Source organism: Hippopotamus amphibius, chromosome 12, assembly GCF_030028045.1.
Source record: "Hippopotamus amphibius kiboko isolate mHipAmp2 chromosome 12, mHipAmp2.hap2, whole genome shotgun sequence".
NCBI lineage: Eukaryota > Metazoa > Chordata > Mammalia > Artiodactyla > Hippopotamidae > Hippopotamus > Hippopotamus amphibius.
Window position 1 is genome coordinate 85,247,686 of NC_080197.1, and position 14,086 is coordinate 85,261,771.

A 14,086-nucleotide genomic window follows, 5' to 3' on the forward strand; every position below is an offset into this window, starting at 1 on the left:
CAGACCCCAAAACACCCCACATGCTCACAGACACACACCCCACGTCAGAGACCCTGACATGTATAGATGTCCCATCAAGCACAGCCTTAACACACAGATGGCCCCTCCAACTCCCACCCCCAGGAATCCAGATACACAACCCATCCCTCAGCCTACAGACCGAGGCACAGAGCCCCCTAGCAGGGATCTAGACTCGGGATCCCCCTCACTTTGAACTCTTCCCAAACACACACACAGACCTCCTCCCACTGCCATCACTCCCACAGAATCCCAGACCCCCAGAGCCCCTCCAAGACCCCAGACACAGACACCGCCCAGGGGCCCAGTGCTTGGCAGACCCAGTACCAGGAAGGACTGATCTGCCAGTTGGCTGGTCCACCCGAAACCCAGGCCTAGGGCAGCTAAGTGTTTGTGGTCTTCTCACCACTGAGGAATGTTCTCTGACAGCACAAGGCACGGGGCGGGGGGCGGGGGGCGGGGGGGGGGGTGAGGAGGGAAGGGCAAACAGCCCTCCCACCCCCTCAGCAGAAGAGGACTCCAGTGCCCACTTCCTGGCAAAGCCAGAACTTCCAGGGGCTTCTGGGCTTCTTCAGGAGAGAAGCTGGAATCAGCCCCAGCCCGGGGAAGGGCCAAGGCGTCGCTCTGGATAAGAGTCAAGTTCCGTAGAGCAGCACTCCCATGTCACCAATGTGCTGCCCAGTTATCAGGGCAGATCCTGTGCTCTCTAGAGCCCCTCCCTCCCCACTTCCTTCCCCACCCAGCCTAATGAAGCCAGGATACCAGGTGCTATGGGCTCACCCAGGCCTCAGAAAGCGGCTGCTTTATTGGAAGCTATTTTGACATCATTTTTCAGACTGCCTTGTAGCTGGACCAGGGATGGGAGCAGGCATGGGGGTCCTCTTGTGATTATGGGAGGAGAGGCTGTGGATCTCCCCACACCCCAGGCTCAGTTGCGGGTGCTTCTACCGGTGGCGGATGTGGTCCTGATGGAGTAGGCCTTGAGGGCCGCGGGCCCTCCACCACTGGAGAATTTCAGGGCATTGCTGCCCATGGTCCCCCCAAAGGTCAGCCGGCTGCCAGCGCCGCCCATGGAGCTGACCACAGCTGAAAGAGAAGGGAGGAGGTCTCCATCAGCATGGGGCCCACTACCCGAGGCCCCCACCCTCCTGCCATAGCTGCCCATCTCCCTCCTCCCACCCGCCTCCCTTCTCACCAACAGCCAGGGGCTGACCCAGAAGGCACCTCAGACAGAGGTGAGGGCTGATCCACACGGGCCCCTGCCCCAGCGTGCCCTGAGGCATGGCTTTCGGAGGCCGTGGAGCCTGGCTGAATGGGAACGCCAGGCCCCTGCTGAAAGCTACTGCAGGGAAGCAGGTGCCCAGCCTCCATAAGGCCAGGCCTGCAGGCCAATGTGCCATCGACTAGACCCAGCCCAGTCTGGATAGCACAGGTGACAGGCCCACAGCCAAGGACGTACAGACATTCACGGCTCCCACTCCGTCTCCGGTCAACCTGCGGGGCAGAGGAGAGACCTGTGAGTGCTGCTCTCTCCTCAGCACTGGAGGAAGTACTCCGCACGCCTCCGCCCAGGCCCCCAGCAGGACTGATGTTCCTTCCTCTGTCCCCACACATCTAGCCTTCCTTCAGCCTTTTCACTTCCGCCCTCCTACCTACTGGCTACATGATCTTGGGAATGTCTCAGAGCCTCCACTTCCTTACCTGTGATGGGGCCTAACCCAGTACCAACCTCACGGGGTTGTCTGTGAGGCTTAAATGACATAACTTATCTAAAGCCCTGGGCACACAGGATTCTGTAAATGACAGCTGTTCTCATTGTTTATGTAGATGGCTGCCTCCCTTCACCAGATCATAAAATCCTCAAAGACGGCTGTAGCTCATTGATTCCTGCGTCTCCAGTCCCTAGCATGAGGTCTGACACATAGTAATGACTTAATATGTGCTAAAATAATTAGTGAATCGTTGACTGAGTGAATTCAGCTCCAGCCGGGACAGAGGGGAGAGGGAGGACAGGGGGTGGTTTTAAGCAGGCTGTGGGGCTGAAACAGGTCTTGCACTGGAAATTAAAAATCTCTCTGAGACAGCTGGGTGTTTGTTTTGTGACTCACAGCCCCACTGTCACCAAGTCCTTGGCCTTGGGGATGTGTTTACTCTGCAGGGAGGAGAGGAGGCCTCAACTTAGTGCAGAGAGTAAGGGACGTCCAGCTGGCCTCAGCACCCCAAGTCCTGGAAGGGAGTGAAGCAAAGGTCAAGGGCAAGAGATGGGGTCACTAGGAGGCTTCCAGGCCACTTGTCTGTTGACTGAATGAGTCAATCAAGCCATCAACGTACGGATGAAGACCCAACTTCATGGACATAGATTTGGGGGTCTTTTGTGAAGAATTCCCTGTGAGACTAACCCAACCCAGCTTTATCTCAGGCTGCAGGTGAATATGAAAATATTTCTGGAGATGGGGAAATTCACCTCTTCACCACGTTCAGTCAATACCACGTGACTTAGCCCTCAATTATGTAGTGAGAAGCAGCCTGTTGCCATGGAAGATGCTTGGACAGGAATCAGCAGAGCTTGACTGCACACTGGCCCTGTCCCTTCAATTAATAAAACTAACCACAGTTTCCCCTCTGTACATACAGTCAATAATACCTGTATTTCTCACCTGATGTGTTCTGAGGATCAACTAAGATGACCTTGCTAACAGCCCCTCCCCCCGAACACACATACGAAAGCACTGTTATTACTTCAACTTTCCCACTGAGCTTACACTGTATGCTTTCCCTCCAGAAAGTCATCTCTAGTCATCTCTAGAAAGTCTTGCTGCAAAGAACCAAGCACCATCTGTACCCTTCCTGAACTTCTCACCCCTAGTTCCCTGCAGAAGAGGGTACACAGGAAATGCTTGCAAATGGATGAATGTCAAGCCCGAGGCCCCACTGAGCCCCAGAAGGATCCCCTTTCCAGCTTCTGTGTCTTCACCTGCTCTCCTCGCCCTCCAGCAGCTTGCGGTAGGTGGCAATCTCGATGTCCAGGGCCAGCTTGGTGTTCATGAGCTCCTGGTACTCCCGGAGCTGCCGGGCCATGTCCTGTTTGGCTTGCTGCAGGGCAGCCTCCAGCTCCAACTGCTTGGCGCGTGCATCCTTGACGGCCAGCTCCCCACGCTCCTCGGCCTCAGTGATGGCGGCCTCCAACTTGGCGCGCTGTGGGGAGTAGCGGGGCTTTGAGCTGGGGGAAAGGCCTCACCAGTCCCTGCCTTCCTGCCTCCCCATCCTGCAGTGAGCACGCAGGCAATTTGCTTATGGTGACTTCACTGGCACGAGCCTCCTCTCCCAAGCACCAGGGAATCCCAAGGGTTTAAAACATGGGTTTTGATATCCAGTGAGTAACTTCCAATTCTAGCTCTGCCACTTGCAAGCCATGTGATCGTGGATGAATCCACCCTTCTAAGCCAAAAGTCTCCTCTTTTCTAAAACAGCAGTAATCACAGTATAGAGAGAGAGAGATTGCAACTAACGAAATGAAATAATACACAACTCCTTGGCACAGTGTCTGGTATACAGTAAGCATTTAATAAATGCTGTTATGGTCACCATTATGAGTAAATGCTATTATGACTTACTAATGCCCACACACCTGACCTCTAGCTGGAGGAGCTCCAAGGCTATGGCATTTTGGTTTAGTCCTCAAATTTCAGGCAGCTGACCAGAACCAAAAGCACCTTCAGAAGAGGAACCAGTTTGGAACGGGCCCAGAACAGGGAGACTTGGAGCACAAAGATGCTGCCTGGAACCCCCAGACTCCAAGCCAACAGTCCCCCAGGTTTGGGCAGGGGTGGTGTGATCCACGACAGACCTGAGCAGTAGCTGTCACTTCCTGCCTGGCCCTAGAGTTCCCTCTCTCACGGCCCATCCCCCACTAGAGGAGCCTCTTTGGTCCCGAGCCCCTTCCTATTCGGCTCCCTCCGAGGGCCACCACCCCATCCCCCGGTGCACTGCTCCTCCTCCTTCCCTCTCACAACCCTGCTCTGCCCTCCGATCCTCTCGCCTCAGCGCATGCACTCTGCCTGTCTGCCCAACCACCCACCCCCAGGCCTGCCCGGGAGGCTGCCTGGTGCCCTTTGCCCCCATCCACCAGTCAGCGCCCTCCCCGTCACACTGGTGCCCCCTTGACAGAGCCATGCCACTGCCTCTGAGCCCCTCGACGGTGTCGACACCCCAGCTCCGGGGTCTGGCTCTGCCCTGCTGTGCAAGAGGAGAACCGGATACAGCATAAGCTGCAGCGTTTGGGGAACTGCCATTCATTATTCTCTGCCTCCCCTCCTGGCCTGGACGCTGGCTCGCTGCACCGGTGACTCACGGCCCTGAATCTGTGCCAGGAGGCAGCCTCTGCCCTCGCCCTCGTGTAAACAGGCCTGAAGGACTCCAAGGGGAGGACATTTCTGGGTAGATCACCCCCACATCCCATCCCCCGCTCATCTGGAAACTAGCCATCACCCATCAGCTTCCCTCCCTCCCCACTGCAGACACCTGCTCAGGCTTAGCTGCCCCCCCCCCCATGCTTTGGTGAGGGCTTGGGGGACCCTTCCTCATCAATACCCCCCATCCCAGCGTCACAGCACATCCTCCCATCAGTCTGTCATCTGAGGCCTGTGCCCTGACTGTGTCAGGCACTGGGAAGAGAGAAGCAGTGAACCAGACAGACGGGGGTGCCTGCTCTTAAGGCATTTTTAATATCCCACTGGAGATGGTGGACGATACTTATTTATACTTAATTAATAAGACTTACCTAAAAGCCAATACAAAATTTACATGACAGAAAATTTCAGAGAGTGATAGGTGTTTCAGGGAACCTCACATAGACTGCTGAGAGAGTGGCTGGGTGGTTGAGGAAGCCATCTCTGAGAAGAGATCTTTTGTGCCCAACCCCAGGGATGAGAAAGGGGCGGTCATGTGCAGAGCTGGGAGAACCACATTCCGGGTGCAGGGAACACCGAGTGCAAGGGCCCTGAAGCATGAAGATGCTTGGCGAATGTAAACTACAGGAAGCTGCAAGAGCACAGCGAGAGAGGATGCGGTGAGGAGTGAGATCAGCGGGGCCTCGCGAGCCATAGTGAGGGATTCTGCTGGCCTCTGCCCACCCCGCTCCCACATAGACATTGCACCAAGAGCCAGGTGCAAGGAGAGGGCTCAGTACCGATGTGATAACGAATGGTGGGTCTAGTCTAGCTAGCCAGCCAGCCTGAGGGTCCTTCCACAAGCTCTATGCCCAGCTAGGACTCCTGTTCTCCCTTCAGCCAAGCCAGGACCTGGCCAAGAACATTTCATCCTAGAGCACTCACAGGCGGGCCTGAGAGACTTGAGCTGCACCAGCCTTGTCCCCAGGGCGGCCAGGGCACGGCTGACACCCTTGCCCCCACCCCCCTGCTCCTCCTCCTGAGGTTGGTCCCAGCTGGCTGCCCTTCACATGTCCCAAGGGGAAGGGCTGGTGCCTACCTGGTTCTTGATGCTGTCAATCTCAGCCTGCAGCCTCTGGATGGCCCGGTTCATCTCCACAATCTCATTCCGGGTATTCCGGAGGTCATCCCCGTGCTTCCCTGCCTGGGCCTGGAGGGTCTCAAACTGGAGGGACCACACAGAAAAGTATAAGAGGGGTGGGCCATGATTACAGGTGACTCATCTTCTCCCCACCCAAGGAAGGCCCCGGGTTCTGAGTGACAAGCCCTCCCAGCTTATCTTCCCAGGGAGGGACAGTCTGACTCCCAGCGAGCTTTGCCCGATGCCAGGAGGCCAGACTCCTGGACAGTGGGGTGGGGTAGGGGTTTGGTTTTCTCCCAGCCAGGACAGGGAGGACAAGGATGGCTCCCTGGGCCCATCCCCACTGATCCCAGGGCTCTTTCCATTCCTGATGCTGGAGAATCACTGGAAGTCTGAGATCCGTGCCTGTTAACCCCTTCATCAGCACCACCCATTTCACAGATGAGGAGAATGAGTCCAGAGAATGGAAGGACTGCCGGAGGGTCACCCAGCTAGTCCTTATTGGCGTACCTGTGTTCTCACATGCACCGTGGATGATTCCCTTTCTCTGCAGAAGCATCGCTCTATGCTGCTTTTAAACCCTCAGGCTCCTCCCCCCAGAACACTGGTTTACCCCAGCACTCCCCCACACCCCCTCCCCGCCCATCCCCTCAGCACCTGCACTGTCAGCTGCCCTCCCCACACACACTGCATATAATGATTAAACCTGGTCTGGAGCCCTCGGACCCAGGATCTGGTCCCTGCTCTTCCATCTGCTAGCTGCGTGGAGCTAGACAAATCACTTAACCTCTCCATGCCTCAGTTTCCTCATCTGTAAAAGGGGGATAATAATAGTGCCTACCTCACAGGGCTGTGCTGTGGGTTATATGAGTCAATACAGGTAAAACATCTGAAACATCGCCTATCGCTGGGCTTACTTGCCAGATTTTACCTATAATAATTATTAATCCATGTCCATTTCCTCTGCCCTGTCCCCCACATCAGGCTGGAATCTCTCCCTGGCCAGGGACCTGGCCTTCTCCTCCTCTTATTCCCAGGACACTGGAGACCACCACAGACTTAATCCCTGGTGCCTGTCAGCACAGTGGAACCCAGGTCCCAAAGGCTTGAGACAGGGTGAGGAGTAAGGGAAGCTGCCACCGAGGACCTGGCCAGGAAGAAAAATTATGCCTCCAGTGGCCACACACCTTGGTCTGGTACCAGGCCTCGGCCTCAGCCTGGCTGCGGTTGGTGATCTCTTCGTACTGGGCCTTGACCTCAGCAATGATGCCGTCCAGGTCCAGGGAGCGGTTGTTGTCCATGGACAGGACCACGGACGTATCTGAGACCTGGGACTGTAGCTCTTTCAACTCCTGTAGGGAGCAGACAGAACATCAGGACTTGGGGCATGTGACCCATCCCTGTCCCCACGCCCATCCTGGGATTCCCTGCACACTAGGGAAAGGAAAAGGGAGAAGAGGCTGGAGCGGGAGTGACTCACCAGGCAGCCAGGGGCACAGACCCAGCACCCACTAAGCAGCTCTGCCAGCCCTGGCTCCTGGAGGAGCCCATTGACAACTTCTCAAATCAAAGAGTCTGGGGGGATCCCAGCGGACAAACAAGGGACAGAGTGTGGTTAACTGTGGTGGCTCCTGGCTGCGAGGTGCTACTGGAGTTGAGCTCTATTGTGAAGGGGCTCACTAGCAGGTGTGTAAAACAAATCACATTCCACCCTATTATGGGACACTCTGCAGCCTTTAACACTGATGATACAGCCATATTTATGGACAGGGAACCATATGAATAGTATACAGTCACATGACAAAAGTATGATTCTCTTTTATTAAATACATGCATTTCTATACCTCTATGTGTATATATGAACCCAAAAAGCCTGAAAAGGCAGATATCAAGATAAGAGCGGGCACAGGAAACTTGTTTTCAATTTTATGCTTTAATTAATGTTCTAGATTTTTTGCAATGAGTATGTATTGCAGAATGAGAGGGAAATAATTATATATATATATGTATACATACACATACACATATATATAACATGTGATAGACATATGAAGGCCCACACTGAGACTAGAAGTGCCCATAGTCAGCCTCAAGAATTCAGCCCCTGAAATTAACACACGTGCAGATCCTCTCAGAGATGCGAACGGAGGCTGGATGTTCAGGCAAAGGCTAGACTGAAGAGAAAGGAGAACTGGTCTGTGATCTGCCTCACATGTAACTATGGCCACACCAGCCAGGTGATCAGCCACCCTATCTTCTGCCTAAGGCCAGAGACTCACACTGATGGGATGAAGAGGTTTTTAAATCCCCTCGAGGGAAAGGAGCTGGCAGCCCGGGGCAGAGCAGGGGTGAGTGGGAGAGGAGATGGGAGGGGCAGGCAGAGAGAGTGGCTGGGAGGTGGGCAAAAGCCCTCGGTCTCTCCCTGTTCCCCTACCAGCCCACCCAGCCCACCTGTGAACCCTGTCACAGCCCCAATCCCTCCACATCCTCCCGGTTTCTTCCAGCTCCTCCCAATCCCCCTTCCTGATGAGTGGTCATCCCATATCACTGGAAGGCCAGTTTTGACTGACCCCACCCCCCACTTGCTGTGCTGCCCCAGCTCCTCCTGAACTCCTCCACCAGGAAGAATAAAGAGCAGGGTCAACTCCTCTACACGTGCCCAACACACACCCAGACTGACCCAGAGGCAGGGGGTGGACCAGATGGCCCCCTGGCTAGGACAAGTAGGATGTGGCATATCTCCCACCTCTGAGGTCCTCACCTCCTCATAGAGGGTCCTGAGGAAGTTGATCTCGTCATTCAGGGCGTCCACCTTAGCCTCCAACTCCACCTTGTTCATGTAGGCAACATCCACATCCTGGGAGGGGTGGTGGCATAAAGGAGTAGAGGGACACCATGTCCTCAGTATGCAAAACATTCAGCAGGGGTGGCAGCGAGCCAGGACTGCAACCCCCAGGCCAAACCCCACCGCCCTACCAAGAAACACACAGCTGCTCCAGCTGCCTGACACGCCCACAGTGGGAAGTTCCCTCACTGGGCCCGCCCAGGCTTCGAGAGGGACATCATCTCCACACACCCCCCAGGACTGGAGGTGCCCTCCCAGCACTGATAAGTATTGTCCCCTACCTCAGAGCAGCCTGAGCCCCAAACCTAGAGTTTCACCAGTTCCTAAAGGCTTTAGTGATTTAGACACACCCCTGGCTCTGCCCCCGACTAGCTACGTGACCTTGAACAAATCACCTCAACTCTATGAGCCTCAGTTTCTCATCAGTCAAACAGGAGAGCATGAAATCATTCAGACTCCGGGACACTGCTACACTGCTCCCAGCGATGGAAAACCTCTAGCCCAAATGTGTAGCTTGCAACATGGGTGGTACTGAGACAGGCGGGCCACTGGTAACACCACAAGTCCAGATAATGTCTGGGCCCTTGCTAGCCATCCGAGCCATCCTTTGCCGTGGTTAGGCTCCTGTGGGGAGGGCTCTCTTCCACTCACCCCTGAATCTCCAAGGGCCCAGCACTCCCGGACAGGTTACATTTCTGTGGTTGGGCCTGGGACACTGAGTGAGTGTGTTTCGAATCAGAATCTTAAGTCAAGCCCCTCTAAGATATTCCCAAGGCCTTCCAACCTCAGCTTGCACACCTCCAGGGATGGTGAGCTCACTCTGCCTCAAGGCAACCCATCCCATTCATTCAGCAAATATTTCAGGCCTGCCAAGAGGCACTCTTGTCTGTTATTAAATGTTCTGATTGTGATAAAGCACTTCCTTATTTGGGGTTGAAATCACCCTTTCTAACCTCCATCCTCTAGTCTTAATTCTAACCCCTCCAAACTCAGAAACAAGTCTACGGACTTGCCAGACACATACACACAAATACACACACAGACATGCACACACGTATGTGCACACACACATACAAGGCAGGCTTATAAGGGGTCTGGCTTCCAAATCTCTCTTTCTCCAAGCCTATCACTTCCTTCTTGTAGACCCAGCCAGACCCTGACCACAGGTCCCTACTGGATGCTCAGGTGAGAGGCATGAGGTCCCCTGTCCCCTGTGCTTTCTACAATGCCACCCACCCTACCTGTCTGCCCCCCTCACCTTCTTCAGCACCACGAACTCATTCTCAGCGGCCGTGCGACCGTTTAGTTCATCTTCGTACCTGCAGTAAAGGAGGGGAGCATGGTCTGCCTCCATCCCCCCATATCCAGGTGTGAATATCACCTTCACCCCCTCCTAATGACACACCTGAAAAAATAGGTGTCAGCTATGAAACAAAATGCCCCTGATTTTTCCATATGGCTGTTCCTAGGGCTTTGGGTCTTGGCAGGGGCTGGGGGTGGGGGAGCAGGGAACCTATGTAAATTGAAGGACAAAGTCTGCATATACTGGGAATAAGAAGACAAATAACAGCCATGCTTATGGACTGCTCCATAGGGGGCCTGCCTTGTTATGTGCTGCCCGTGCATTCACTCATTTAATCCCCAAAAACAATCCTATGACAACGGTGCTATGATTCGCAGGGAAAGGAACAGAGGCACAGAGAGGCAGAGTACTCTCGCCAGTCACCAAGCTGCTAAGTGGCAAAGCCCAGACTCGAAGCCTGGCTGTCTGACTCCTGAGCTCACGCCTTAACCTGCTTAATCCCACCTGCTGAGGGTGAAGAAAGGTCCTGAAGAGGAGGAACCCTGTGCACTCGGGTTGGAGGAAGAACCAGGCTCCAACTAGGTGGCACCCCCCAACCCTACTCCTACAGCCCCTCTCCCATCCCTCCTTCTCCCAAGGAGCCAGCCCCCGCCTATAAGAGGACGCCGGCAAAGCAGGGCACAGCGCGAGAGGGCAGGTGGGCCCAATACAGTATGTACTTGAGGATTCAAAATAGGTGTTAGAAACAGAAACTCTGCAGTGTCCATGAGCTTCTGGAGAACAGCAGTGTAGGGAACAGGATGCTCAGGCAGGCAGAGGCCCTCCAGGAGCCCAGACCCCCAAAGCCCCATGGCCCCACGGCCTCTAGAATAGTTAGGAAAATATCTGCCAGGCTGTCTGTCCACCCCTGCTGTGCTGCTGGGCCCAAAGGATGTGCAGATGGGCACTCCCTGGGCAGCTCCACTCAGGATCCCTCCCCTCATCCCCTTCCAGCGCTCCTCCAGCCCCGGCCTGGAGCTCAGCCTGGCTCCCCAGGAAAGTGCTCTGCGGGCTCTGGGTGTGTGTGCTCACAGGCACACCTATAGCAGGGGCTCACTGGTTGTCCCAGGCCTTCCCTGCCCTGCACCTGCCTGCTTCCACCTGCCGTGGGATTAATCCTGTTGACTGTTGCCCTAGGGAAGTCGTTGGGGAGTGGAGGGGAGAATGGAGGGACACTCCCTGCACAGGCCTTTGTTTGTTCTACCTCCAGTCAGAGCCAGTGTCCCTGCTCCGGCTTAGTCATACACCCCCAGGCAGAGCACGGAAATCACTCATTGCCCCTAGTGCCCATTGGGCAGGCATGCCCGCCCCAGCCTCTGGCTTCAGTTTCTATTCAATGAGAACGGAGAGTTCAGCAGGCACCTCAAAGGCCTGTCCTCAAAACCCAGCCTTCCCAGCCTCCAGCCTCCACACTCCCTGCCCCTCCTCATAGCCTCCTTCCTGGTTCCTGCCCTGCCCAGACCCACCCCCCAGCTGCTGCAACCCCTCCCATGGCTCACAAGGTTCACTGTCTCCGCTTCTTTCCTTTCCAAGTGGGCTCCATGTCTCCTTCTGGGAGTCGAGGGCCCCAAAACAAGCCCCAGTGCCCCCAGTGATCTACTATGTGATCTCGATCAAGTCCCTGAAACTTTCTGGACTCTAATTCCTCACGGGAACAAAATGGAGTTGTTCTAGAATAATCGGAGGGTCATACAAGTTCTGACCCACATCATCTCTTGCCCTGCCCTCTCCTGGGTCTTGGTCAGGCTCCCGAAGGGAACAGTGCAGATCAGGGCTGGGCTGAGATATTTCACTGGGTGTAAGTCAGAAGAAAGGACCAGAACAACTTGGAAACAGCCCCCAGGGACAAAGAGGAGAGCGGAGAGACAGGGAAGGCGTTAGTCAAGGCCTTCCCTCCCGGGAGTTATTGTACTGAGCAGCTGTACCCCCTGACTCCTGACCCCTGACCCCTGACCCAGAGAGGATTTGCAGAGGCTGAGCTGAGAGGGGGACACTGGCCCAGGGCATGGATCCCAGCAGGTCACCCTGGGGGGCAGTACTTGTTCTTGAAGTTTTCCACCATGTCCTGCATGTTCCGAAGCTCCACCTCCAGGCGGCCTCCATCTAGTTGCAGGGCCTCAAGCTGCCTCCGCAGACCAGCAATCTGAGCCTCAAAGATACCTGGGAGGCGGCTGCTCTTGGTCGACTTCTGCTCCTGCAGCAGCGCCCACTTGGTCTCCAGCAGCTTGTTCTGCTGCTCTAGAAACCGCACCTAGAAGGGGCAGCGGGAGGAAACTCACCAGGGGCAGACTGTACCACCCACAGTGCGGTTGGGAGGGTCTCCAGCCCCCCAGCAGAATCCATGCTCCCACTGGCTCTTCCCCCAACCTGGGTCCCTAGCCCTTGACCCTCTCCTCCAGGAAGCCCACTCTGAACAAGCCTCTCCTCTAGGACTCTCTGTCTCAACTGTCTCAGTGTGTGTCCAGGGCTCAGGTCACTGACATGTACCAGTGCTCGTGCTCTAGGGTCTCCTCCCTCCTCTGCTCCCCATCACCTCATAGGTGATGGTCTCCACCTCCCTCTGTGAAGGGCTGCCTCCTTCCTATCTGCATCCTGAGCCTGACTCGGGCCCCCTCCCTCCAGGCTGGGACCTCATCTTTTCCTCTTTCAGTATCCTCTGTCCCCTTCCCTCTTTCTCCAACAAGGCCTCCAGACAGGGAGTTACAATAAGCCCCTAAGGAGCACCAGTATGACTGGTGGTGGGAAGTCAGCCTCCTCAAAATCAGCAACTCAGGCAACAGGATCTGGGGGCTGCAGCTGAGCAGCAGAAGGGGAACTTGGGCCTGGGGCTTCCTGCAGAGACTGTCCCAGAACCTGAAGGATGTGTACAGCCTGAAGGGCGAAGGAGAGGAAGAGATGGGGGGACCAGGAAAGTGGGGAGGTACACAAAGGCAGGAGCGGGAAAGTCTGCTTTATGCAGAGGGGCCCAAGGGGCTAGCCCTTAGTTCCTGGGTCCAGCCCCACAAGTCTGTCCCCTCCTCCAGTTTCCATCCCCCACCCCTTTAGGACTTAGCCAGGAAAAACACCTCCTAAATGGCCCTTCCTCGGGGCCCTCAGTGCACACAGGTGGACTCTCTCCAAGGGCAAGTATAACCTCACCTCTTACCACCAAAAGGAGGATGGAGGAATAGGTAGGTGGGGCAGATGGAGCCCAGAGCCTCCCTCCCTCCAGCCCTTTATTTCCAGGGCGAGGGGGAGGGTGATCTCACTCTGCCCCATCTCTGACTCCACACAGCCCCCTCTCAGAGAAGGGGGCCCAGAGAAAAAAGTCCTGGCCTTGGCGTCTGGACCTCCCAACCTGACTCGGATGACAAAAGCGGCCCAAGAACCCCAGCCGACTCACAGACATAGCCCTCCAGGGCAGCTGGACAGACCCAGGCACACATTCCAGGAGGAAAAAGCAGGGAGATTTGGGCAGCTTGCTGGAAGAGAGGGCTTGGAGGCTGAGGGGGACAAAATAGCCGCAGGGTTCATGGAGAGGGTACGGTCCCCAATATTGGAGGAAAGAGAGCAGGCACCAGCCCTCCCAGCGCCCGGTCCACGTGGCGGGGCAACTGCTGGGACCTGGAGCCTGGCTCGGGGCAGTGTGGGCCACTCACCTTGTCGATGAAGGAGGCGAACTTGTTGTTGAGGGTCTTGATTTGCTCGCGCTCCTCCTGGCGCACCTGCTGGATGGAGGGGTCGATGTTCACCTGCAGCGGGGTCAGCAGGCTCTGATTGACGGTGACCTCGCGGAGGCCGGCGCCCACGGGGCCCGCGTAGGATGTGCGCGCGGCCACGCGCGGCCGCGAGGCGCCCAGGCAGTAGAGGCTGCTGCTGCTGCCGCCGAAGCCGCCGGGGCGCACCGAGCTCAGGCGCGCCTGGGTGCCGCGCCCCGGGAAGGCGGCGGAGCGCGAGCTGAAGGCCTGCGAGCTGAAGTGGACGGACATGCTGGCTGGGCCGGGCTGGACCGAGCGGTGGGCGACGGGGGGCCGAAATCGCTGACCCGCGGGCGCCTAGGGCCGCTTTTATCCGCTAGGCGCGGGCGGATCAGCTTACACAGGTCGGGGCGGGGCTGGCCGCCGGCCACCCTTCTCCGCCCGCCGGCTCCTCCCGGGGCCGCGCTTCCGCCCTCCACGCCGTCCACCCCGTCCACCCCGCCCAGGTCCAGGCTTTCGGTCCAAGCCGGAATCGTCCAGAGTGGGGAGGAGGGCCCTAGACGCCCAGACCCCTTGATGCGGGCGGACGCAGAGAGCCGTGGAAGACAGCCGTCTCAGTCGACCTGCAACGGGCTCAGTCAGGGAAAGGGTGAAATACCCAGATTCCTGAGACTA

The 14,086-nt window shown here is 56.5% G+C and overlaps 1 protein-coding gene across 1 annotated transcript; it reads right to left on the minus strand.

The window, feature by feature from the left end:
- Nucleotides 1-794: 794 nt before the first annotated feature.
- Nucleotides 795-13,782, minus strand: KRT7 (keratin 7). Its single transcript, XM_057703899.1, has 9 exons — nucleotides 13,373-13,782; nucleotides 11,774-11,985; nucleotides 9,651-9,711; nucleotides 8,309-8,404; nucleotides 6,735-6,899; nucleotides 5,506-5,631; nucleotides 2,993-3,213; nucleotides 1,478-1,512; nucleotides 795-1,104 (listed from the first exon to the last, which is right to left on the minus strand). Exons 1-9 carry the CDS (start codon nucleotides 13,700-13,702, stop codon nucleotides 947-949), a joined length of 1,404 nt encoding a protein of 467 aa, XP_057559882.1. The 5' UTR covers nucleotides 13,703-13,782; the 3' UTR covers nucleotides 795-946.
- Between the last annotated feature and the right edge of the window lie 304 nt (nucleotides 13,783-14,086).

What these genes read in the sequence shown, in the direction of transcription:
- KRT7 (XM_057703899.1), bottom strand. Translation starts at nt 13,702, where the DNA reads ATGTCCGTCCACTTCAGCTCGCAGGCCTTCAGCTCGCGCTCCGCCGCC. An exon ending in TCGCCTCCTTCATCGACAAG is followed by an intron (nt 11,986 to 13,372) that starts GTGAGTGGCCCA and finishes TGCCCCTTCTAG; the next exon opens with GTGCGGTTTCTAGAGCAGCA. An exon ending in AGTTCGTGGTGCTGAAGAAG is followed by an intron (nt 8,405 to 9,650) that starts GTGAGGGGGGCA and finishes CACCCCTCCCAG; the next exon opens with GATGTGGATGTTGCCTACAT.